Source organism: Ambystoma mexicanum, chromosome 2q, assembly GCF_040938575.1.
Source record: "Ambystoma mexicanum isolate Mex_15411 chromosome 2q, UKY_AmexF1_1, whole genome shotgun sequence".
NCBI classification, from domain to species: Eukaryota; Metazoa; Chordata; class Amphibia; order Caudata; family Ambystomatidae; genus Ambystoma; species Ambystoma mexicanum.
In genome coordinates this window covers 945,281,887-945,307,774 of record NC_090924.1, presented here as the reverse complement: position 1 = coordinate 945,307,774, position 25,888 = coordinate 945,281,887, and the positions used below count along the sequence as shown (strand labels likewise).

The following is a 25,888-nucleotide window of genomic DNA, read 5'->3' as shown; positions in this document are numbered from 1 at the left end:
AAAGCTGTCTTAGTCATGTGCTTATTACTTTTTACAATCATTAATATCAATCACATGAATATTCAAAGAGAGTACACACAAAAATAAATAATTGACTCAAGAGTCAAATAATTTACAATTATATATTTTCAATATCATTATTCAATGTAGACAACATCTCAGCAGGATGATGTCAGGATTTTTAGTTGTTCAATAACCTTCTTGATGCATTTCATGTCTCAAAACAATCCTTCTTCAGGAGAAAATGTGGCTACCCAAAGCATCAAATATTGAATTAAGCTTTTAGAAACTATAAAAAAGCACAAAATAACGTCATTGTAAACAATAATTCACCCAAAATGAATCACTAACCATCTCATTAACATATACAGTTTTTGGACCTAAAATGTCTTCTCAAGCTGAAAAGTGGAATACAGTATGTTAGCTGGATCTAACCATAAATTAAAAATATAATAACATTAAAATTAAACAATCTGATTACCATCAATTAAAAAAATGCATCATAGGAAATTCATCAATGTGAGAAAAACTGTTGATATTCAGTGGTTTTCAAATGGATACTAGTAGCATCTTGGCAAATTCAATGAAGACTAAAGTTGTAACATATCTCAGTTAATCATGGCTGTTCAAAACTGCCCCCTACAACAAAAGAAGATGGTTTGCCTCTCAAGCTCTCAGGTTCTAAATAAAGACCAAGCTGATAGGACTGCTCGAAGAATAAAAGTAAATACCTCTTACCATTTCACAGGTACAGAAACCTAGCATCGCAATCCTGCAATAAAATGGAAAAACTGGCAGCATTCTCCACAAATGGTAACTTAAGCAGAACTGGCTTTCCTTCTCATTTTGAAAATGACAGTCTAACCTTCTTTGTGGGTCCTGAGCACCAGGTTGAAACACAGATTGTCAATGTAGTCTAATCAAAAGATACATGGATTAAAATCAGTCCGTTCCACTCCTAGCCCCATCGCCACAGAGAACCACTAACTAATAATTTCGATCAAGTCAGATTAATAAGTAACCATTCCTTATTGTTGGTGTATAAGCAAACATTGTTTTCTTAATAAAAAATATACCAGTTCAGAAACACTGATGATTTTTAATGTGTACACTCGTACTGTATTTCCAATGTGAAAGAGAGTAGTCCCATTTCCCTCATTACAATGAAATGCACAGTAAATGTAGATAAAACACCATTCCAAATATGTTGCTTGCATTTATCAGAATTCAATTCCACAACCTGTGCAATTATTGATTTACTGATAGTTAATGAGCATACTCATAATAATGTTACAAAGTAAAACTAAAAGCTCAGAAAGCATACATTATTTTTATACATGTGATATTTCAGTGAGAAGTCCAATAATGGTATGGTAACAGAAACAAAACTTGAAGAAGAGCATACAGATATGGTTCCTGATTGTGAAAACAACTATGTTTTACATAAACAATATAACGTGAATGACTTTCTTTTAATAGTTTTCATTTTCGGTGTGCAATTCTCTTTAAACCAGAATTCAAACAGCTTTTTTATAGGTGTGTGTGTGTGTATATATATATATATATATATATATATATATATATATATGTGGGGGTAGGGTAGTGGGGTATGGAGTGAGGGGCTTGGGGGGACACCCCATTATCGAAAAGAAATGGTTTGAATTCTGGTCAAACAAAAGTGCACAACCAAACTGAAAACCTTTAAAAGTAAGTCATTCAAAAAACGTAGAACAATCAAAAACTGTTCTCTTCAGGACAGTAAACAATCGAAGTTCTCTCCACTTTTAGGAATTTAAGTAACCTATAAAATAACACATTGTAACAGAATAGTGATCTTGTAAATAGGGACTATACACTGGTGATGCATGGTGCATAAGTATATAAATACCTTGTTTTGCATGTATGTGGATGGTTTAATATATTTACCAGTATTGCCTTATATCGGGCTGGCATGAAAGATATGTATATGTGCCTCTTTTCATTTAGATCGGATCGGGGTTTTAATGATGGTGATTGTTTTTCCTTTTTAATGTGTATATTGCAAAGAGAAGTTTGATTCCTCTATGGAAGTATTGGTTAATGAGGAAATAACTGTTGTAACAATGCATCATGTTCAAACATGTTCTACTGTCTTTATAGAATAAATCTAATCTTAGGACTTTGTTCAGTAAATGTTGTACATGCATTAACTTTGCTGAAGGTTTAGCGGCTTTAGCTCTCAAAAGATCTTCTCAGTATTCATTTAAGTTTTAAAATTATTCTTAAGTTTGGTATACTAATACCGAGCTGTCTAGTCCTGACTTGACTTTTGGGTCTCCAAAAGGATGTCCGCTTTGCTATTTGTTTATTTTTATGATGTTTAATGGTTAATGCAAGCTAGTCCTTTGGCCAGTCAACTTTTTGAAACATTTGCAGTATTGTCTCAATGAATTGAAATACAGGCAAGTTTAACTTAAAAGGCGCCCCCATAAGCATCCATTCCCAGCACATTAAATCGAGGGTTATGGTTGAGTAATTCAGATGGGATTGTAAGAAATGAGCTCGCAAAGTGAAAAGGGCAGGACATGAAGTCACTAGGTGGAAAAGAGTTTCAGTCGCCCCTAGCAATTTGCAAAATCTACAGTGTGAAAGATCCCCAGTTATTAATTTTCTACTTAACTAGACCTCTCTGGTCATTAGAATGTTCAATCTCACTCTAAGTAAAAGATTACTGTAGAAAGGCGAGGGAAATTTCAGAAGATAGCGTGTGGGGGGGGGGTGGTTTAGTCCTTTTCTTTCCGTTTCCAGACATGGTCTTAGAGTATTCAAGTTTCTCAGTTGGAAGGTTTCCACCCAGTCATGTTCTTGGAGTCTCTTTTTGATTTTCATTGGATTTGATATCAATTCATCTTTGTCTAGATCACTATCAATGAGAATTGCCTCAATTTTTTCACACCATTTTAATAAAGGTTCATCTTTCAATGTGTTAACTGAGTTGAATATTTCGAAGGGAGACCCTTTTTCCACTATTCTACATTTCCTGTAGAGTGCTATTGACTTCCAGAGAGCTATAGATGCTAATGACTGCAATCTCAGTTCATGCCTGATGATGGCAATTCCTAATGAGTTGGGAAGTTTCAAGATTTTCCTCCAGAATAATCCCTCTAATGTAGCCCACACTTTCCATGACATATTTAATATACCTTCTGAACCATGTGAGGATGGCAGTGACCTTTTGTCGATAAAATGTCAGAAGTGGGGCTAAGGAGAATTTGCAATATTTGCTGAGAATGTTCATTCCTTGCACTGTGACCACTCCTAGGTACACCATGGATGATACAACTTCAATCTGCTCATTATGCACCCACCAAGTGGGTTCTTTTTTTAATTTCTTTTTGGCGGATGCCATGCTCAGAATTTTTTATTTTTTGGATGTTGACTTTCAAATCATTAGTATTTAGAAAGTCATTAAAGTTGTTGATTCTCTTTTGAAGGCTGATTTGTGTGAGGTCCATGAGGACTAAATCATCTGCATATAAGACCCAGGGGATTGCAGTGCCATTGATGCTAGGTGGAAAAGCCCTCACTGCATTCTGCCATTCACCTAGGTCAGAGATGTATGAGTTAAATAACATTGAAGCCAGGGCGCATCCTTGCCTAATTTTATTTATTTATTTATTTGGATTTATAGAGCGCACATCTGCCCGGGGGCATCGTGGCGCTAAAGAAGTCTTACTTGTTACAGGCATACATAGTGAATATACAGATACACAGATTTGCATAGAAGCATATTTTCATACATTTGCTGTTATTTCCAAACATGCAGTGGTGAGAATACGGGAGAGGCAGGTTTAGTTGAACATCGTGGTTTTGAGTAGTCTACGGAAGGCATGGTATGATTTTTCATTCCTTAAGGCGGTGGGGAGGGCGTTCCAGTTTTTGGGTGCTAGGTGTTGAAAGCTGGACCCTCCGGTTTTGCTTCTTTTAAAGGTGGGTACATAGGTCTGGTTGATCATGTGTGACCTGGTAGGTCTAGTGGAAGTATGGGGGTTAATCCTTTCAGATAGATAGGGTGGGGCATTGGCAGAGAGGCATCTGTGGGTGATGGCCATGGATTTGAATAGTATGCGCTCTTTTATAGGTAACCAGTGTGCTTCTTTTCTGGCTTGGCAGATGTGCTCCCTTTTTGGAATGCTTAGGGCTGCTCTTAGGGCATTGTTTTGTGTGACTTGCATTTTTTTAATGTTTTGTGCAGACGTGCCCAGGAAGAGGGCGTTGCAGTAGTCCAGTTTGGTACGTACTGTGGCTCTGGCTACATTCAAGCAGTTTTTCGAGGATAGGAAGGGTTTAACGGCGTTGATTATCTTAGTGGTGAGTGCAGCAGAAGAGGCTACGGCATTGACTTGCCGTGTCATAGAGAGAGTGGAGTAAAGATATACTCCTAGTGTTTTTACTGCAGTGGAGACTGTGATGGTGGAGTTATCAACGTTAAAGGATTTGTATAGAGGCCGGAGTTTGTTTAGTGTTTCTTTGGTGCCAACTAGTAGGATCTCTGTTTTGTCCCCGTTAAGGCAAAGTCCATTGGCTGCCATCCAGGTTTGAATGACTGTGTATATTTTTGTTAGTGCTGCGGCGTCTTGTTCATATACCCCAGTAAGGGAGAAAAGGACTTGTGTGTCGTCAGCATAGTTGGTGTAAGCTATGTGGCGATGGTCGAGGTCATTGAACAGTGGGAGGGTGAAAATGTTGTGTAAGGAGGGTGCAGTGCAGGATCCCTGTGGGACGCCACAATGGATAGTGGTTGGGGTAGCGTTTGCCGAATCAGAAAAGACTTTCATAAGTCGACCCTCGAGGAAGGACTTGACCCAGGAGACGGCTTCAGGCGAGAAGTGAGCTTCATTTTTGAGTTGCGTGACTAGGATGTCATGGTTGACCAGGTCGAAGGCAGCAGATAGATCTAATAGTAGGAGGAGAGCCGGTTTGCCTTTGTCCATGATGTCGTTAAGTTGGACTTTAAGGTCTAATAGGGCCGATTCGGTCCCATGCCCCGGACGGAAGCCCGATTGCCTTTTGCCTAAGATGCGATTTTTTTCGAGGTAGTGCTGTATTTGTGAGTAGGCGACTTTGTCGAGGATCTTGAGCAGGAAGGGAACTGTTGTGATGGGTCTATAGTTGTTGGCGTTTTCTGGATCTAGAGTGGGTTTCTTTAGAAGAGGGCGCACCCAAGCTTCTTTTAGGCTGGTTGGGACTGCGTTTGAGTTGAAGGAAGCATTGATGAAGGATTTGAGGAATGGTGCTAGTGTTTCAACGCAGTCTTTGACTAGTTTGGCGGGGCAGGCGTCGCCTTTGCAATTGGAGGGTTTAATTCTGTTGACAATATTGATTACCTCTTTATCTGAGACTTCTCTAAATTTAAAGGGTGTAATGTGACTTATCTTTTTGTTCTCATTCACTGTTTCCTTTAGGGATGCAGCTACGATTTCCTGAGTGAGATTTTTGTGATGGTTTAAGATTTTAGCTTGGAGGAGTTCGATTTTTTTTAGAAGGGCTGATTGTATGGTGTTACACCAGGCTTGGTCTTTGACAATCTCTTGGGACTTAGTGGCCGGTGTGGAGAGTTCCTTGAAGATAGCGAAGAGCTCTTTGGATTCTGAGGTGGCGTTGGAGATTCTATCATTATATGATGCAGATTTAGCTGCTATAATGCTTTTTTTGTATTGGGTGGCCAGTGATTTGTAGGACGATAGTGAGGAGGCATTGGGCGCTTTTTGCCATAAGTTTAGGGCTTTGCGTTTTTTGGTTCGTAGTTCTTTTAGTTCTGCTGAGAACCAGGTATTGGAGTGTTTGGAGTTTTGGGATTTTTTCTTTTGTAGGGGGGCGATGATGTCTATGGCAGTGCTAATGGTAGTTTTGTAGAAATCTGCCAGTGCAGCTGGGTCAGATGAGGCAGGGAGGTTGTTCGTGAGAGGGACTAGATAGGGTGAGATGCATTCTTTGGTGAGGTTCTTGGCGCTCCTGGCCATGGCTGGGGTGTGGGCGTAAGTTTTCTTTCCGAGTTGTTAGGTAAGGGGATGAAGAAGTGAATGAGAAAGGGGTCGGACCATGGGGTAGGCGTGGTGGAGCTGATGTCAATGCCGCAGTTGTGGTCAGCTACCCAGTCAAGAGTGCGCCCTTTACTGTGGGTAGGATGGAGAACTTTTTGTACAAAGCCCATTTCTTGGAGAGCTTGTGCTAGGTTGATGGATGGTTTGTCTTTCTGGTCGTGGAGCCCCAGGTTAAGGTCTCCTAGGAGAATGGTTTTGGTGGTGGTTTTAAGGTTTTCACCTAGCAGGTGTGTGAGGTTGTCCTGGAAGTCCAGTAACGGGCCTGGTGAGCGATATACTAGATTAAGAGTGATAGTGGTGTTGGGAGATAGTGCGATCTTGGCTGATAGAGAGTCAATGTTGTCCCCTAGTTTGGAGGGAGTTTGTATTAATTCAAGGTGGTCTTTGACTATGAGTGCCACTCCTCCACCTGTGGATGATGTTCTGTCCTGTCTGAGGATGGAGTATCCAGGTGGGATGGCTAGTGAGATGGCTGGGCCGGCGGCGATGTGTAGCCAGGTTTCGGTGATGGCGAGAATGTCGAGGTCAAGGTTGGTGAGAAGGTCATGGATTTCGGTGGCGTGGGCGGGGAGGGATCTGGCATTAATTAATGCACACTGTAAGTCTGGGCAGGGTGTGGGAGTGGTATTGGGCCTTTTGGCTACTTTCTTAGGAGTGGACAGTTTCTTGTGTTCAGGTGTAGCTTTGTTTTCAAATCTGCTTAGAGGGGTTTGCTGTGAGTGTCTGGAGCGGAGGCCTAATTTTTGATTTGTAGAGTTCGTGGTTCTGGGGCGTGTTGAGAGTTGGTTGGGTTTGTGTTCTGTGGGTTTGGTGAAAAATGATGGGAGGAAAGGCGTAGGGAGGATGAGTGCGGATGGTGAGGGTGTGATGTTGGCCATGATGGGTGAGCACAAGGTAGCAGTCATCCGTGGGTGCAGTCAGTAAGGCACAGTGTGGTAATCCGTTAACAGGGGTTTGGGGACAATGCACCTCTGCTTAAGTTCTCAGTGGGTCATGATCTTTTCAGAGAGGATGCCAGTGGCATCAAGTCTTATTTTAACTGATGTTTCAGAGTAAAGAAAGCAGATTGAATCTAAAAGGTCAGCGGGACATTTTCACTTTCTGAGTTTTGCCCACCGTTTTTCCCTGTTTGCACAGTCGAAAGCCTGTTGTAGGTCCATGAATGCCATGTGAACATAGGACCCCGATTTCAATGCTCGTTGTTTCATTATCCCGATTATGAAGAGGTTCAAGGAGGTGCCCACACCTCGTACAAAACCCATCTGGCGGGGATCTAGCCTTCCTGTTTGTGTGGCCCATTTGGTCAAGTCTCATAGCGAAATTGAGGCAAAGAGTTTCCCCATGGAGTCTACAAGTGCGATCAGGCAATAGTTCTGAGAATTCGCTTGCTCGCCTTTTTTATGATTGGGGACATTTATCGTCTCTTGCCATGTCGACAGCACCTGGTTGATGTGAAAAATGTGTTCAAAAACTATGATTATCATCCGACTCCATGCTTCTGGATTATCCTTAAGAAGTTGGTTGGATATACCATCGGGTCCTGCTGCTCGTGATGTACTGAGTCTTTTCATCCTCACTTCCAGATCAGCTAGATCGATTTCAATCTGCCACTTATGAATACTCATTTTCTTCCACTCTCTCACTGAGTTATCAGGATCTGCGAATAGTCTTGAATAGTGGGCGTACTAAGACGATTCACTTACTTGATTGATCGAGTCAGTGCTGTAGGATCCTCCATTGTTTAAGAGCGCTCAGAGGTCCTTTGTGTTCTTTTTACAAACTGCTTTTAGCATTCGTTCACGTCAGTCTGAAGATGTTGACTTTTAGTTGCTCTAAGCCTATTGCTGAGTTGTTGCTTTTGTGTTAGCAAATTAATTCAGTTTCTTGTGGGCTTTTACTATCTTTGATGTTCTGTAGATCTGCACGCAATTTCTTTTGGCCTCAATGACCATTGGGTCATAAACGTGGGCAGTGGGTTGCTCTCTTTTTTGATCACTCTTCACTGGATAGGTGAAATTCTTTAGCATCCAGTTGTAATCAATAGTATGATTGTTTTCAGTCACACCCATTTGATATTGTCTACACATGGTGTGAATCTCATGCCTTCCAACTCTTAGCTGATGTTAATTTCTCTGGACTCATGATTTTCCTTGATTTAGAACTTTTTAATTCTCAAACGTCATAATGACCATGTCGTGATCGCTCACAAGCTGCTGAACAATACTAAGGCTCTTAACTCTAGCTCTTATGTTGCCTGAAATGAAACAATAATCCAGACAAAATCCTTTCGCTCCTCGGTCCTAAATACATGCTACTGGAATATCCCCCTGGGTCTCTGCATTTAGCATGTGGAGATCTCTAACATTTGCCTCAAGATACCACTGTAGGTCTCTGCCTTCCAGGTCTAATTCTTTTTTGGGAGACCCTGGTCGTCAAGGAGATGGATGTTCAGATCCCCACATAATATCACCATGACATTCTCCCATTCAGCCAGCACCCCATCCACTATGTTCATTACTGATTGGACAAAGTTCCTTTCCTTGGAGGAGTTTAGTCTCCAATATATATTTATTAGAAGCAGATGTACCTGCTTGCCTTTGTCAGATCTCAAAAGGTGTAGAGTTTGAACATAGGGGCTTGGTGTGTAGTGTGAAGCCACTTCAATGCCAGCATCAAGTTTTACTAGTGTTAACAAGCCCGCACAGGGCCTGCCAAGGACCCCTTTCTCGGCCGGATTCAAGAAAGGTTCATATCCATCACACACCGAGATGGTTCTGAGAAAGTTTTCCAAGGGTTTCCAAGTTGATGGTAAACAGTCAGTTGAACCCTTGCATGTTCGATGAGCAGGGCCGGGTGATGGGAAGTTCCTCTTTGGAAGTGATCTATTTGTTAATATCAGTGGCTAGTGTGCGTGCTAGCCAACCAATGTTCTGGTTTATTTCCTGAGCCCACTTTCAAGATCTGGGGATAATTTTTTACTGTGAATTTTAATTTACGCCAATCGTTTTTGTCCGCAGAAAACTGTTGCATGTCTTGGGCTATGGAAGATCGTCTAGATGATGCAACATCTGTGGTAAGTGTAATGGAGATTTGCTTGGCCCGGTCGGTCTCCGCCTTTACTATGTCATCATTTGGATTACCACGCACTTGCTCTTAAGCAAATTGATCTTGTGAATTGGGGTTAATTGGCCGGTCAGTACCTTGAGGGTCTCTCATGTTATATCCCAATGATAATAATTTGCCACCTTGTAAGAGGATTAAGCTCCTAAATTCTTCTGAGCGGAGGTGGAGGATTACCCAATCCATTTATTTTCAGTTAGAAATTGGACTACTTTGATATCCTCAGTAGAAATGAATCGTAGACCCGGGATGTGCTGAAATAATTTCAATACATTGGTTCGATTCAGTATAGGGGCTCTTGAACCAGACACAATGCGTTCTAGATGGATTTCCGGACTGCAGATTGAGGACCTTAGTGGAAGATTGCACGTTTGTCTCCATTTTATTCTTTGAAAGCACTTTGTTTAAGAGGCGCCAGTTGATTTAATCGCGCACGTTTTTGTTCAATCGTTAAAAATGATTTAGTCCTTGTGGAGATGTTTTGGGCACTTCCACAAAATGAGCTTTCTTTTTTCCTGGTTGCTTTGAAACTGCTTGAACGGCTAATCTTTCAATCTGACAGCATTCTGAGTCAGAGAGATTATTCCAGTTTTCATTATTCTTGTTCAATCATTTCTACTAAGTCACTAAGGCAATGCAGGCGCCGATATAGAGGAGCTTTTGGTAAACTGGCGAGTTTTTATTTTCTTTTTCTTCTGATAAAAGAGAAATGAGTAGCAAACTCTGGCAAGATTGTTCACACGCCAGCACTCTCTGTTAACTCTGATAGTTTTCAGCGTAGCAGCGAAGCCGCTGTCTGGGAAGTGGATTAGAAGGTAAATTTGTACTATAGTCATGAGACCTACGTTCACCTTCCTACTTAGTCCGCCTTCAGATGCCGCCGAGGGCTGGAGCCCTGAATCGGAGGAAGCAGATGTCGGACGAGGAGTGCCTCAGCCCCTCGACCCCCCCCACATACCGGGTAAGGCTTGTACAGCCTACTTGCACCCCACGCACATCGAGTGGGCCTGCACTTCTTTGCCCATGCTAAAACTGCTTAATGAAGCAGCCACCCTTGTAATGCACACGAAATTCCACGTGCAAGCTAAAATGGCCTCACAGTGATCCGAGGAACAGGGTCACCTAGCAACTGACACAGGCCAGCTGATTTGCCCATTCTATGTCCCGCAGCCTATTTCCGGCTGATGCTCGCACCGGAAGGGGCCAGCAGAATCCACAAATGAAGGATCACAACTAAGGATCTTGTCTTTGCCCTGTTTTAGCAAATCGTGGCCCTGGGCGCATCACTCTGCTCTGTCATAAACTAGCGGTAATCACTAAGCCACAGCCTTGCTATTTCCCTTGATAAACTCACTTGGTCAAGTCACTAAGTTCACCCGTTTGGATCAATTGTTTGTATATTATTGCATAACGCACATCGGCATCATATGCCTCGGCACCCCAGGAATAGAGACTCCCCGGCCAAGACCTCTACCGCTTGGCACTAACTATCCAAATGACTGTATAGCCTGATTACCTGCAGGTCTCCAGCCTCATAGTACTGCTACACCTGCCTGCCCACAAGCTTTGCGTATATATCGTACCAGTTATTAACAGACATCTTGATTTTAGTATTTCGTACGTTGCAATGTCACATTTGCATTATCCCATGACCAATTACTGCTTTGTGATTTGCTTTTTATTAGGCTACACTTGCTTTGGTATCCTACGTCATTCCATCCTGCACGGCAACTATACCTGTATCCCATACGAATGAGCAATTGCTTATGTAAACACCATATGCAACCTGCCTCTAATCCTATTAACCATTTCTACACTGAGTGCGTCTATCGTCAGACATTATCATATGAACTTAGCATTCCTCTATTTAGCGATATTACTTGCTTAGTCGTGCTTGTCAGTTACAGTTGTATGTTAGCCAATTCCTTCTGACTAAATTTAATTTCACACCGAATGTACAATGCTGTATAAAATGCTTAGTCATGCTCGCCAATAGGGGTTCTGACCGAGGCCATTTTTCCTTAGGCCTATCCTGAGGCGTGCATTCATCTTACTGGGTCTATCACCTTTGTGGGGTACTTCTCTTGTCCTTGGTAACAACAGTATCCTCTACTCCCAGCATTAACTCTCCTCTTATACCTCCACAATCTGCCCACACACAACACTCTACTCAAACTAGCCATATCAGGCACAACAATTGTGAGCGCATCTATCACTTTCCACGTGACCAAAACAATATCTCACATCACACAGTACCCTCTGTTAGTTTGAAGCCAAATTACACTATGCCTAGCATTAACCCATATCTGAATGCACCAGCGTTATAGCTTGAACACTATGCACGCAAACCCACGCCTAATCAACCATGTTTCCTCACTCTTAGGAACCACAGACTCAGTTCTAGATTCTGTAAATAAAAATCCTCCCACCGCCTCCTGCCACTAATAGTAAAACCACAATACCTACCTTTACATCCAACAGTACTGACTACACTAACACTCCAGTCAATGGCTCTCCAGCTACCCTTCCAAAACAGACACCTATAGAAAAAATGGCCTTACTCAGAGGGGCCTTGATTAACGCCAGATCCCTCCCAGCACACGCTCTAGACATTGCTGACTTCATTGTCACAGAGGAGCTTGATTTCCTAGCAGTCACAGAAACTTGGCTGCACGCAGCCTCTGGACCTTCCTTAGCTCTAGCCATACCTGAAAACTATGCGATTATTAGAAATGATAGAGAGACCAACCAATCAAAAGGAGGAGGATTAGCCTTCATATTCAAAAACGCATTAGAACTCAGATTTATCCTGAATAATCAAATACCCTCTGCCGAACTACTATCGGTGAAGTTAGCATTATCACCTACCCAAACTGCTACAGTGCACCTCATATATCGACCACCTGGACCCATCTCCTCCTTCGCTGAGGATATCTCCACCTTTCTCACTGTTAATACCAAGACCAATTCAAAAATGATACTACTCGGCAACCTCAATCTTGGTTTCCAAGACCCTAATGACACAATAGCCCAGAACCTTGCCTCTGCTTTGACCGACGTTGGTTTCAATCATCAATATCATGAGCCTACACATATCAAGGGGAGAACCCTTGATTGGCTTGCTGAATCCAACTGTTGCATCAATTTATCAGTCACTCCATGCATCTGGACCAATCATCAGAAGATAACGTTCACAGTCAAAGCATCCCCCCTAAATCTGAAACCCAGTATTGCGCCCCCTACTCATACCCGTAACAAGCAGGACATTACTAAAGAGAGACTGCTACCGCTCATCCTCCCCCTTCTCAACAAAACTTCAGTATCTTGTTCAGACCCGACGGTCCTGGTAGAAACATATAACCAAACTATACTAAAAGCTCTAAACGCCATAGCACTGCGCAAACCTAATCAGAGAGCGCACTCATGGTTCACACCGCAGTTGAAAGACTACGCAAAACTAAAAGAAAGGCCGAGTCACATTGGAAAAGCCATCCACACTGACGCAAACAAAATTACTCTGATCTCTGCTTTAGTGAATTACAAGGAAGCAATTCTCACAGCAAAAAAGGATACCTACAATAAGCGGATCCTTCAGGCAGAATCAAACACAAAAGAGCTCTTCAAGATCCTTAAAGAACTTGAGTCTCCCATAACCCCCATAGACAAGTGCATCACCAACGCTGCCTGGTGTACTAGTATACAAAAAGCTCTGATGGACAAAATAACTACATTGAAGATCAAAATCAATAACAAGAAATGTAGTTTACTAACAGATCCCCTTACTACAGTACCTAATCTCAACCACCTGGCTCGCCAGAACCCATGCAAACCCTTTAAATTGTCCCCCCTAACTAACTGGGAGGTGGAAAACATCATCAAGGAAGCGGCCCATGATTTACCCCCTTTCATCACCACCTTCATCAATGCATCATTTAAAGCAGGTATGGTCCCAGATGACCTCAAGGATGCCTGGGTCATCCCACTCATTAAAAAACCTTGCTTAGACCCCAGCAACCCATCAAACTACAGAACGATTACTACGGTGCCTTTCCTCCTGAAAATTTTAGACCGCGCAGCCTACTTACAAATTCAAGCATACCTTGAATCTAACAAACTCTTTGGCCTCCGGCAATCAGGCTTCCGTTCGAAACATGGCACTGAGGCTGCCCTCATTGACCTAACTAAGCAAATTCAGGATATTAAAGACAAAGGCAAGTTAGCTCGACTATCTGGGTGTCACCTACACTAACTAGGTGGACGACATCCAGATGCTCATTCCTGTCACTGGTGTTTACACAACTGACTTAAAGGTGCTTAACCAAATCTATTCAGTCATCCAAGCCTGGATGGCACTTCATGGCTTATGTTTAAATGACGATAAGACTGAGCTACTTATCCTAGGCTCTCCTTCCAGACTTAACAAACTGGACTCCTCCTTTAAAGTCTTTGTCATCGACGGGAATCCTATTAAGGTCACAAACAACACCAAAACGCTGGGTTTCCACCTTGACTCCACCCTCTCTCTGACAAAACAAATTAACTCGGTAGTCTCTGCATCAGCCTATACGTGCAAACTTATTACAGCCTGAAGACCGTTCATCACTACCTCTAACTGCATCACCCTGGCAAGAACTCTTGTGATGTCTAAAATTGACTATTGCAATGCTCTGTCCCTGGGGACCAGCAAAAAGAACATCAATAAGCTTCAAGTAACACAGAACAATGCTATTAGAGCAGCCCTTAATTTCCCTAGAAAAATGCACATTTCCGACACCAGACGGAGCCTCCAATGACTCCCAGTGTCACTCAGAATCTCACTCAAAACCCTCGCTCTCACACATAAGTGTCTAACCAAACAAGCACCAGAGTGCATGGCAAACCACCTCACTACACACACCGCCAACAGACCACTAAGATCGGCACACGTTCACTCACTGACTATTATGAGATTCAAATTACAAAGTGCAGGAGGGAGGAGCTTCCCAGTTCTTGCATCAAAACTTTCGAATACACTCCCAAATCTTCTCAGAACTGAATCCCGTTTCTCATCATTTAAGAATGGAGCAACATCTTGGCTAACGGAGCAAGACCTTGCCACATCCTTCGACCTCATGTAAATACCATTTCACATTATTGCCTCATTGATCAGACTTGTATAGCGGGATAGATAGCGTTGTAATATATGTTTGTAGCTATTCCACTATTATGCTAATACTCTGTACTGTACATTAAGACTTGCAACTTATGATTGTTAACATGTAAATTTAACCCGTAAACATGTAAAGAAATGCGCCCAGATGCCCTTGGGCAGGGTGCGCTATACAAATAAACAAAATACAAAAAATACAAATACGTTCAACGAAAGTCACGGTTTTCTTTCTTTGAGCTGGGGATTTCCAAGATAGACCCAGGGACTCCCTTCTGACCACCGAACACCAAACACTTGTCAAGACACTTGTGTCAGGCAGCGATCATAGGATGTGGAGTATTCAAAAATGCTTTTCACGGTTGAGTTTCAAGAATAAAAACTGTGATTCAGCAGTAGGATTTCTATCAATTTCCAAATAAGTGTAATCAGCTTTCCTTTTTTCTTATTAAACTTTGCTGTAGACTTTGGGGGTCATTACGACCCTGGCGTTAAGGGTTTAACGGCGCCGTAAAAGGTGTCGGCGCCGTTAAACCCTTAACGCCTGATTACGAGGTCCCTTTGCGGGACCCGACCTTAACGGCTGGTTTTACCAGCCGTTAAAGTATGGTACCGCAAAGGGACCTCGGTGCTAATTACGGTACCGCAATTTGCGGTACCGTACTTAGCGCCTTCCCCAGTCCCATTGAGCCCTATGGGGCGAAAATGGGAATGGGGAAGGGCCATGGTGAAATGGGGAAATACCGCCCCGCCAACCTTGAAATGGGGCGGTATTTCCCCATTCCACCATGGCAGACTCGTTACAACACCGGCACCAACCATGGTGCTAATAGCGCCATGGTTTAGCGCCGGGGTTGTAATGAGGGCCTTTGTCTCATTAATCCTTTATCCTCCTTCAACCCACCCCCATCTTTCCAACTTCTGACATTGCTCGAGTCTGAAATGACCACTTAATAACAAATGAGCAATAAGTGAATCATAATTTGTACATTACCAATTTAATATTTAATTAGCCAATCATTTTACAAGCATAATAAGCTCTTGCAACAAGCTTTCACAAGTTAAATTGTGCCATTAAGTGATGCTTAGTGAAATGACTTTACTGTATTCCTAATGAACACTGGAAAATATGTTTTGTTTGCAAATAAACATAATTCAGTCTTTTTGTGAAATGTTATTTATTTTGATATTTTATTTCATGAGTCCCCATTTTTCATTTAACGTACGTTTGTCGCTTGGTTACACAAGATATCTACAGGGCAATGAAGGTAGCTGAATGATACAGGTTACCGTGTGCATTGGAAGGTAGGACATGTCCAAGACAGCCGATAACACAGCGTGCGTTTGATATGCATGGAGGCATTCAGAGGGCAGTAAGAGAAGGTCGTAAAAAGCAGAGTTGGAATGGACTTAGTAAAGCTGGAAGGATAGGTCTGACAACACTGTCAATGGGCAGCTAGACATAACCTAGATGGATACTGGATCCTTTTTCTGCCATTTCTCAGCCAATGGGCCTCATTCCGAGTACGGCGCTAACCAATGGCGCTATTAACGCCTTGGTTGACGCCGTACCCGGACCGGCAGCGCCTTGGTGGTTGGCGGAATTACCGCCCCATTCCAAGGTTGGCGGGGCGGTAATTCCCCAATCCCCATTTACCCTTCCCCATTCCCATTCTTGCCCCATAGGGCATAATGGGAGTGGGGAAGGCGTCAATTACGCCACCGTAAATTACGGTGGCGTAATTAACATCAAGGTCCCTTAGCGCCATGGTATTTAACGCCTGCTAAAAGCAGGTGTTAAAAGCACCATGGCGCTAAGGGAACTCGGAGTATGGCGGTAAGGGATTACCGCCACCGCTCTCGTTAGCGGTGGCCGCTATCCCTTACCGCCATACTCGGAATGAGGCCCAATGTGTTCATAGCTGTTAGGTCTCAGTTAAAGGAAAGTTCAATTATGAGTAGCTATCAGGTATTTAATTTGTATATTGATCATTGGTAAACACATTAAAGATGTATTTAACATCTCTTTTGAAATGACTGCATTTCATTAAAAATAGACAGACCTATCTATTCTATTTTCTAATTTTTATAATCAACCAATGCATCATATTATGTTTTATAGTATTATTTTCATCAGATAGCAGTATCATTTTGATCCCAACATGAAAGGCAAAAACTATGATTCTTATTTCTCTCAAACGTTTGGTATGATTATCGGTTCTTTGTCACAATCATAATGTTCATTGTTTTATGATTAATTCATTAATTAATCTTTTTATGTGTCTAACATCAGAGACCAGTCTCTAAGCGCGGGACCAGGATTCAAAGCTGTACTGCTCTGTGTTGTCTTGCTAACAAAGACATACGCATTGCCCTTGAACTATTTTCCCGGCCTATGTTTCCGTTTTCTTGGATGAATTGTGTTTTGTCTCCATTTCATTACACACTCATTAACTTCCATTTCCCTCACTTCCTAGCATTGGCCCACATGTTGTCTTTTTTGTATGGACGACTACCACCTGTCTTTTTTTCTAATCATCCTTTTGGAATCTCACATCTGCCTTCCATGTCACAGGGCAACAACCCCCTAGACCATTCACCCTTCTCACCACACCTTAGCTGTCAGTGGTTCTACTCCCTTCAAGCTCCAGAGCCATTCTTCTTTCCTATACATTTTCATCCCATTTGCTCTGTTTCTCTACACCTCCCTCGATCCGCTAACTGTCTTTCATACACATTGCAACTGCACGTCCTGTGGACAAGTACCATCTTTACTTTCGAAATTGAGAGTAAGTCAATATATGACAGTGGCATTTCAGTAAGAAGAATTCATCATTATGACAAAACATATGAATATCATCATAAAACCAATATCCACCTTATACCATTATTATTATTTGTTGTACAAGTATTCATAATCCTCTGGCTGTGAGGTCACAATGATACCACTCTTGTCAAGCTATCAGTGGCACTTACAGATAGAAATTGAAGACATTGGGAGAGGACTGCAGCCCTCAGAGGTCAATCCTCCATTCAGAGTATAAGAAGCTGGCTTCATTGGCTTTTAAAGAATTTTACCAAAGCATGAGGCAGTTTTAGGTTGTATCTTCTGAAAACACTGCATATCAGACCTGCATCTTTCAGGGGTGATATGCCCCCTTATCTACTAATCAAGAACTCCTTCACAAACTGTGTCAATCATAGCTTCTTTTCTATTTCAAAACTTTGCATTGAGATTATGGTAAACAACAAAACCCCAAAACAACAATAAACACCCATAACCTACAAAGTTCAGAAAGCAAGTCTTGCTAAGAAAAGGTATTTAGGATCTGGATTCTTCTTGGGTACAAGATGCACAAGACAGGGGAAGGCCGAGGTGATGGGAAGGGAACAATGCAGGTGTGGAAATGAACAAACATGTCTTCCAGTCACTTGTTAGTGATAGCTTTAGGGTAATGATGCTGCAGGATCCTTGCTGTCTTGACCTTATACAGTATTGATTTCTAAAAAGCAATAGAGGGTGTGAAGAATAATTTCAGGTGTTATCCTAATCTGGAATTGTTTTTTACTTCTGATCACATTATAATGCATTATGTAACTTTATAAGGTACATATAAACATGAAAACCTCACACAGGACGTTATTGGGAGGAGAAAAAGTATTTACTCTTTTAAAATGGGGGTAAGTCACCCCAAATACCTTTATACGAGGCCACAGTGCTCTCCCACGAGCATTTAACATGGATCTGTGACTCTACAATGAGTATCTCTTACTGAATTAAATCATTTCTTTGTCTCAGTTATCCACTGAACCGAGCATGGCAGTATCAAATTATAATGAAATGCAAACAGGAAACATATAATGTAGTGATTAACAGAATATTTCCCCTCTTTAACATCACTGTTCTTTCTACATATTTCAATGTGTTGTTTGTACTCGCTTTCTTCTTAGGTGATGGAAGGAAAGGAGAACGAGGTCAAAATTAATGAGGCCAGAGAGATTTACAGACCAGCAGCTGCAAGAGCATCGCTTCTTTATTTTGTTATGAATGATCTGCGTAAAATCGACCCCATGTATCAATTTTCATTAAAGGTAAAACCACATTTTGCTACTGAATGTTAAAGGAAGGTAATGTTTATACAATATTCTCGTCCATTTTACAAGACAACGTCGACATCTGTGCTTCATACACGGTGCAGGCATCCCACTAATGTGCACTACAAATGTACACTCTTGCAGGTATGGTGCCAGCGATGTATTTGTCTTTGCTTATCTGAAAATAACAATTGTGTGCAAGAACGCAATATTTTTCATGGATTTTACTCGTGGGTTTTCTATAGCCGTTGTTCAAATCTAGCAAACCTACGAAAGAGTGTGATCACACCTTGGCAGTAACATCTATGAGGTGGAAGAGCTTATTATTTCTACTAAAAAGGAACTACAACCACCTGCTCTCCAGACATGCCTCCTTCGCCTTACCTTCCCAGTAAAGAGTTGGTGTCAGCGGTACTCTATTTTCTGCTGTAAAACTGAACGAGAGGTGGTCCAGCAGCGTGACTTCAGGAGAATTGTAAATACTTCTCATCTGAAAGGAGTGTCTAGTGACGTTCAGGAGAATTGTAAATACTTCTCATCTGAAAGGAGTGTCTAGTGACGTTCAGGAGAATTGTAAATACTTCTCATCTGAAAGGAGTGTCTAGTGACGTTCAGGAGAATTGTAAATACTTCTCATCTGAATGGAGTGTCTAGCGTGCTAGCTCAATGAGTGCAGCTTAGCATGGCTTCTACTGTATGCATTTATGATACTTATATAGTGAAAACCTAGCTATGAAACAGCAGTGCAGTGTGCAGCGGTAAATCAGTAATGTCCAAGGTCAGCCACATATTATGCAGGTCTCCTTGGAAGTGTGCACAGAATTAGGTAGCTGTATGCCCATGGTTCCCCTTAGTGCTCACAGCGGTGATGTCAGGTGAGTGTGATACTGTGCCCACAATTGGGTAAGTGATAGAGGTTTGTGTCATTTTGAAAACCAGGCAGTGTACTTGCAAGTCAGGTAAAGGATGAAGTGGACATTCCATATCCCGATCAGGGTCATTCTCTTCGAAGAGAAAGAGAGGATAGGAGGGCAGGGACAGCATAGGGTGGCAGGTAGAGGACTAGAGATTCTACACATCTGTAACAGGCAGAAAGGATTTACCATAACAGGGTACACAGTGCTGAGAGCACACACAGAGCAACATTCAGAAGCAAGAGAAATTAGATCCGTATTCCCAAGGCAGTCGTGATGAAGAGAAGAACTATATGTACTAGATAATGAGGCAGTAGATGCGGCTATTAATGGAGGAAAGGGACCCGTATGCTTCCGTGAATTAATGAAGATGAGGGGAAAGAATCTGAAAAAGATGCTCATGCAAAAGCTTCTGTATTTGCAAGGACAGGAGAGCTGACATATTGCCAATTGCATGGAACATTGCCAGATCCCCAGACACTGGTGAGGAAGAAGAAGAGTAGGCAACTGTCTAGGTAGCAGTGGTGTGGCATTTGGGTCAATGGTCCAGGTCTTGAAGTGACATGAATTTAATTCAGAAAGACAAAAGGAAATGTGCCCAACATTGCTATGAAACAGAATCAGTGTTATAGAGTTTCTACGTTGGTTTGCCTAAGTAAAATACTTCTTTACTTTGACTAAACCAATTTGTGTTTTTCCATGTTCATTTGTTTACATTGAATGGGGGTGGCCCCGTATTCTCCTAATCCACCCCAAACAGACACCCCACCATTCCCGCCATATCCATGCGCTCTACCCCTAAATACATATACATCTATTTACTTCCCCACAGATATGTTTTGATGAAGTAAAGAACCACCGAGTATCTTACTTAGGAAAATGGGTGTACGAATACAGTGGTTAAAATAAAATGGGACAATAGGATGCCTGAGTTACTCAGATTATTTATCGAGAATACAGGATAGCGTTTGTGTCTATACCTTCAAATGCTTTCTAGAACATGCAAAAACCCCTGGATATTGGTCAGCCTCTTCGGACCTATCTGTTGAATGCTGGTCCGTAATATTTTATTGTTTCTATAGCATTATATTGTCATGAAAACTTTAGTCAAAGAAAACAATCTTTAATTTAACCAACAGAATGAGCGCAAAGATAAAAATGTTCAAGAGCTATCAAAGCCACACAGTTCTCTTCTGATGTTACAGACTGGTGCTTGTGAAGAAAGGGACTCTAGAGTATGGCTTCCAAAGCTCACACAGTAGCCCATGTTTCTACTTCTTAGCAGAATCAAAGGTGTACGTAGGTATAACATTCAGCAAAACATTAAACGAAATGTCACATTTCAGTGAAGAACATTTGTTATTGATAGACCACTGGTGTTCCCTTTATTCAATGTATGGACTTGTTTTGTAGTACTCCCTTCTGCTCCTCGATATTTGGTTGTTGATGTTTAGCCCATGGCTGTGAAGCCAAACAATTTCAAATGAAACATAAAAGACAACGCTAAGTTGCAAATGACTAGTTGAGTGGTTTACTTGACATATTTATTTTCTCCAATATGCTAAAAACTAGCAGTCGTTTAAAATGTGAATAACACAAATTGGCCGCACATTTTAATACCATTTTCTTCGTTGCAACTAAATAATTTGGTTTATATGTTTCACTGCACTTTCCTTTGTGACAAACCATTGAAACACCAGTGGGAGAAATGTAATGTGTTTTGGGATCTGAGAAAGGCAACTGTATGAGGACAAGTTCTGATAACGTTGTCAGTCACATAACATATATTTTGACAATAACCCGATTTTGTTATGGATGGAAATGACATTCTAATATTTGTACAAACTCTCATCGTCCTCTGATTTACTCTCTAAAAATACGCGCATTTTGTCCATATTGATTTGATTCTATTTGTAGGACCTCACTTTAGAGGTATTATCATTCACTCATTCAATGCAAAGGCCCAGCTTCCCAAAAACCATCAAACTTACAACAAAATGTACTTCAACCAGAAGGTGGACTTGTGCTCCTTTCCCTTGCCTGTATCCTGCAGTCCTGACCAATCATTTCGTGCACACAGCCTCTTTTGCTACAACTCGACAGGGCTTGCATAACTAGCGGGAAAACATCGCTAGAATGGCTCAAACCATACAATTACAGCTTGGAGTTAGAGTTGTTTGTCTTCCTTGAAGTTTATTTTTTTTACATCTTCCCTTTCTTTTACACTCTGTTAATCTCTCATATACTTGAAATGTTAGGGGTGCAATTAATATTGTACAAATCGCAGTAGTCGGGGACTAGAGCAAATTATCCTCTTTAGACATAACAAAATGGCAGGACAACAGCAGTATTTTAGCACAATACAGCACAATGGAGGAACTCATTGACCCACCAAATTTGAAACTTCAGTTAGGATTTTTCAAGATATCCACAATGACTGCAATATGTATGTAAAAATATGCATGTAATGTGCTTCAATTAAGCTTGTTTAAATATGTGTTAATCATTTATAAAATGGCCCTGGATTTAATTAATCTGTTGTTCGACAAGCCTGACCCTAAATACAGAGACACATCTTTTTGATGCAGGTTTGCACAAGCAACTATCATCTTAGAATTGAGTAAACTGGATAACTGAGGTTGGCAAGTAGAGGATTGTCTTGCACTCTCAATTTCACTACAAACAGGAATTCATGAGCTGACCTTTTGACATATCAAGACATTTTCTATATAGAAAGAGGTTTTTGTTATGTGTTGATACATAATTGAAATACCTTTTTAATGGATGAAAAGAGTTTCTAAAATATTACAAGCATTGTAGGTATATTCAAATACCATGGAAATTGTTCCACCTTCTGTCTACTGCATACATTAAACATCTCATTGCTTTCTTCTTAGGCCTTCAATGTGGTTTTCCATAAAGCCATTGCACTGGCTGAGCAGTCTGAGGATGTCAAAGTACGAGTCTCCAGTCTGACTGATTGCATCACTTATTCTACCTTTCTCTACACCAGTCGTGGACTCTTTGAAAAGGACAAGCTGACCTTCCTGTCCCAGGCATCATTTCAGGTAAATCTGATTTCCATCATGTTATTTTACTCCAAAACATATTATGTAGATGGTTACATGCATACCATGATCATTCATTTGCATTGATAGCAGTTTAGCAAATGGGTCATCAGCCATGGGAAGCTTCATTGACAAGGTTTGTGTTGCTTTTGTGAGAGACAGTAGAGTCATTCACTGATGGGTGTTATTGGCTCATACTCGAGTTGTGGGTCTGAGGAAAAGTAAGGGTGCAAAATGAGAGTAAACGATAATAACACCTGTTAAAGTCCTGATCCCCAGGACTGTAATGTTATAATATGGCTAAATCACAAAAAAAACGGTTAAAAGCAGGTTAGAATGTAAAGGAAACAGTTGGAGAAACTGCTCAGCACCTTGCATTGAGCATTGTCCTGGTGAAATATTGATGGGGGAGAAATGGAATATTGAGGCAGAATTTTGGGAGAGAAACATCAAGCAGAGTAACAGTGGGTAATGCCTTCTATTTACTCATTGTTCACAAGGACCAGGTAAACATTCAAATAATATGATGAGGTGGAGGTGGTGGGCCGACCCTGCCGGTAAGGGCCTTTCACCCAAGTTACGGACCCGAGCAGAGGTCCTTTAATGTGGGTGGCGGCACCATTACTGGAGCAGTCAGCCCATCGCTGAGGGTTATGTTGCCGTTAGCGCCCTCGTAAGTTAAACATGGGTGCTAAGGATGTGTTTACATTTAAAAGAGGCAAAAAGAAATCTTAACCTGCTGCCAGGCACAATGCAGTATTTCAGCAGTTCATTTTTCTTGTTGATGACTGTGACGTCATCAACAAAGAAAAGAGACTTTAATAATACAACGCAGCATCAGACAGCAGTGTAAGATTACATTTTTCTTTCTTTTTAATTGAAACACACCCTTAGCACCAGCGAGTAAGGTACACAGATGCTAATGGGTGAAATAGGAGGGAGGTAAAAGAAAGGGCGAAGGCCAAGCCACACTCAGGCTACTTGGAATGCAGGCTTTTACCAGTGAATCCAGCTCGCATTCTGACCTTCCTTTGAAGGTGCAAATGATAATTACAGCCGGTGGGAGGGATGTAACAAGTATTATTGGCAATACTGGATTCATGGGCATGAGATGATGCTGATGGTACATAACTGGGGTAAGGAATGAGACCACCTGTTACAGTCCCCGCCCCCCCCTCCCTACCCCAGGGGTTGCAATGCATTAAAACATGACTAAACTACATAAATAGGTTACATGCAGAATAGAAACAAAAGAAAACATTTGAAGAAGATGCTCACAACCTTACAGTGATGGTGGATGATATTCTAATGATGTAATGATGCTTTATTGACCCAGTCCGAGGACTGTATAGATTGCTTGGTCCCTCAAGACTGAGACAAAAACCGGAGAGCAAACACCTGGGGATGTGTTTGCGATTGGTATTAAAGGGAATTGTGCATAAAGCATAGGTTAGAGGAAGTGGGCTTGCATTACTCCATCATTTAAACTCAATGGGCCTCATTACGACTTTGGCGGAATGAGTTAACGGGTGCTAGTCGGACCCGTTAAACCCATTCCGCCTCATTACGAGGTTCCCTCGCGGGACCCGGTAAGGACGGCTGGTAAAACTAGACGTCCTTACCGGGTCCCGCGAGGGGACCAGGGAGCTAACAACGTCGTAATGAGGCCCAATGTGTTGAAGTAACACTGCTTATGGTCCAAGTGAAAATTAGCCCTTTTGTTTTACAAAACTTATGTTTTTTTGGCATTGTCTGCAATGCACAAATCCTCACTCACTGAATTGCTGTGGGTTCTGAAATTCATTTTTGGTGTTGATGCTGTAAAAGCTGGACTGGTGGCAGAGGGTTGGTCTGCCATCTCTGACTACAACCAGCCATGCCTTGGGCTGTGGGCAATGAAGAGACCAGAGTGTGGTGTGTGTGACAAGGTATATACAGGAGTGAGGGAAGCTGGGCTAGGTAGATGGGGGCAGTAGCAACATGTGAAACAACTAAAGTGATGTGCATGATGTGAAACTAGCCATTGGGAAATACTTGAAATGTTGCCTTTGTGCCTGGAGAAGGGCGGTATGTTTGGCTGTGGTGTGCAGCTGAATAAGAGCGGTATGAGGGAAACACGAGGGAGTGAGGGAATCAGAAAAAAGAAAGTGGGGAGAGGACACATGGTTTACATGCCGGCAGCAGAAGGATGAATTTATATTTCCAGTGAATAGAATTGGACAAATGAGTCATTTGCCATGAAACCGTACGATATGATTCAGCGAGTGACAATCAGGCAAGACACATAGATCCATGTTTTTCCTTAAGAAAATGGAGTGCAGGTCCCGCATTGGCTTGGTTTCAAATGACACTGATTAACTTTAAAATGCATTCAACTTTAAAATACTTTCAAATGCCTTCACCTGTAACACAAATGTAGTTTTTGAGCGACCCAAAAGTACCTCACTAAATGAACATTTGTATAAAAAAAACTGAAGGTTTGTCATCACACATTTTTTTAAACATCTTAATTAGCCTTTAGACTGAGTGGCACATTTTCCAAAGAGCCTTTGAAACACATGTTGAAATCCCCATTCTCTCAAAGAGGTTAGAAATATGACCTGTGGGCTCTTCAGTAGGAAGCAAAAACTCATATCAGGCCCCACCCTCATTGCATGTCACACAGATGTAGTGTTCAGCTCGTCTAAACTGATCTCCTTACCCCTCACACGCCCACTCATCTGGACTGATCATTCTGCTATCTTCTTCTCAGCTGTAACTCCTGCAACCCCTTGCCCTCCCCGCCTCTTACACCCTGCCCCCACCACCCCCAGGATCCCCCCTGATCTTGCCTCTGCCCTACTCTCTTCCCTGCCCAATCTCCCCCTCCACAGAGGTTCCCCCTCCCCAGACTTTTTCGACGAATGGCTCTCCGAAGCCCTGACCCCTTTAACCCTCACAAAACCGCTGTGCAACCTTACAGGTCCCTCCCACAGGTGGGTCAAACCTCACCTCAAATTCCTTAAAACCTTCAACCATCACCAGGAACGACACTGGCGGACCGACCATTCCGCCCACAACAAAGCCACTCTGGCCAGGCAGATGAGAGCCTGCAGATTAGAAATCAGGAAAGCCAAAAATGCCTTCTACACCTCCGGCATCACCAATGCAAACAACCCATGCAAAGAACTCCACAAGATCATCTCTGAGTTCAAGACCCCCCTGTGCTATTCTTCTCCACCCATCTTCTCCCAGGCACTGTGTTACACCCTCTACGGCCATTACTTCAACACAGCCATTGATATGAATCTCGCCATCCATGCTAAACTAGCAACCCTGTTCCCCAACCTCCCTATACCGACAGGCCTCCTTCCACTCCCCCCAACTCTTACCCTTTTCATCTCCTTCTCTGCAATCCCCCTTCCTAAGTTCTCAAAGATTCCCTCCAATAACCATCCCTCAGGTTCCCCACGAGACCCGTGC

General features: G+C 42.1%; 1 protein-coding gene across 1 annotated transcript in view; it reads left to right on the top strand.

Annotated features, from left to right (window-relative positions):
- The window catches only part of DNAH11 (dynein axonemal heavy chain 11), a 4,227,155-nt gene that overhangs the window by 3,488,317 nt on the left and 712,950 nt on the right, over positions 1-25,888 (top strand). Inside the window, exons 68-69 of the mRNA XM_069648254.1 lie at positions 18,301-18,441; positions 22,256-22,426. Coding sequence (XP_069504355.1) covers positions 18,301-18,441; positions 22,256-22,426 — 312 coding nt within the window. The remainder of the gene's footprint in view (positions 1-18,300; positions 18,442-22,255; positions 22,427-25,888) is intronic.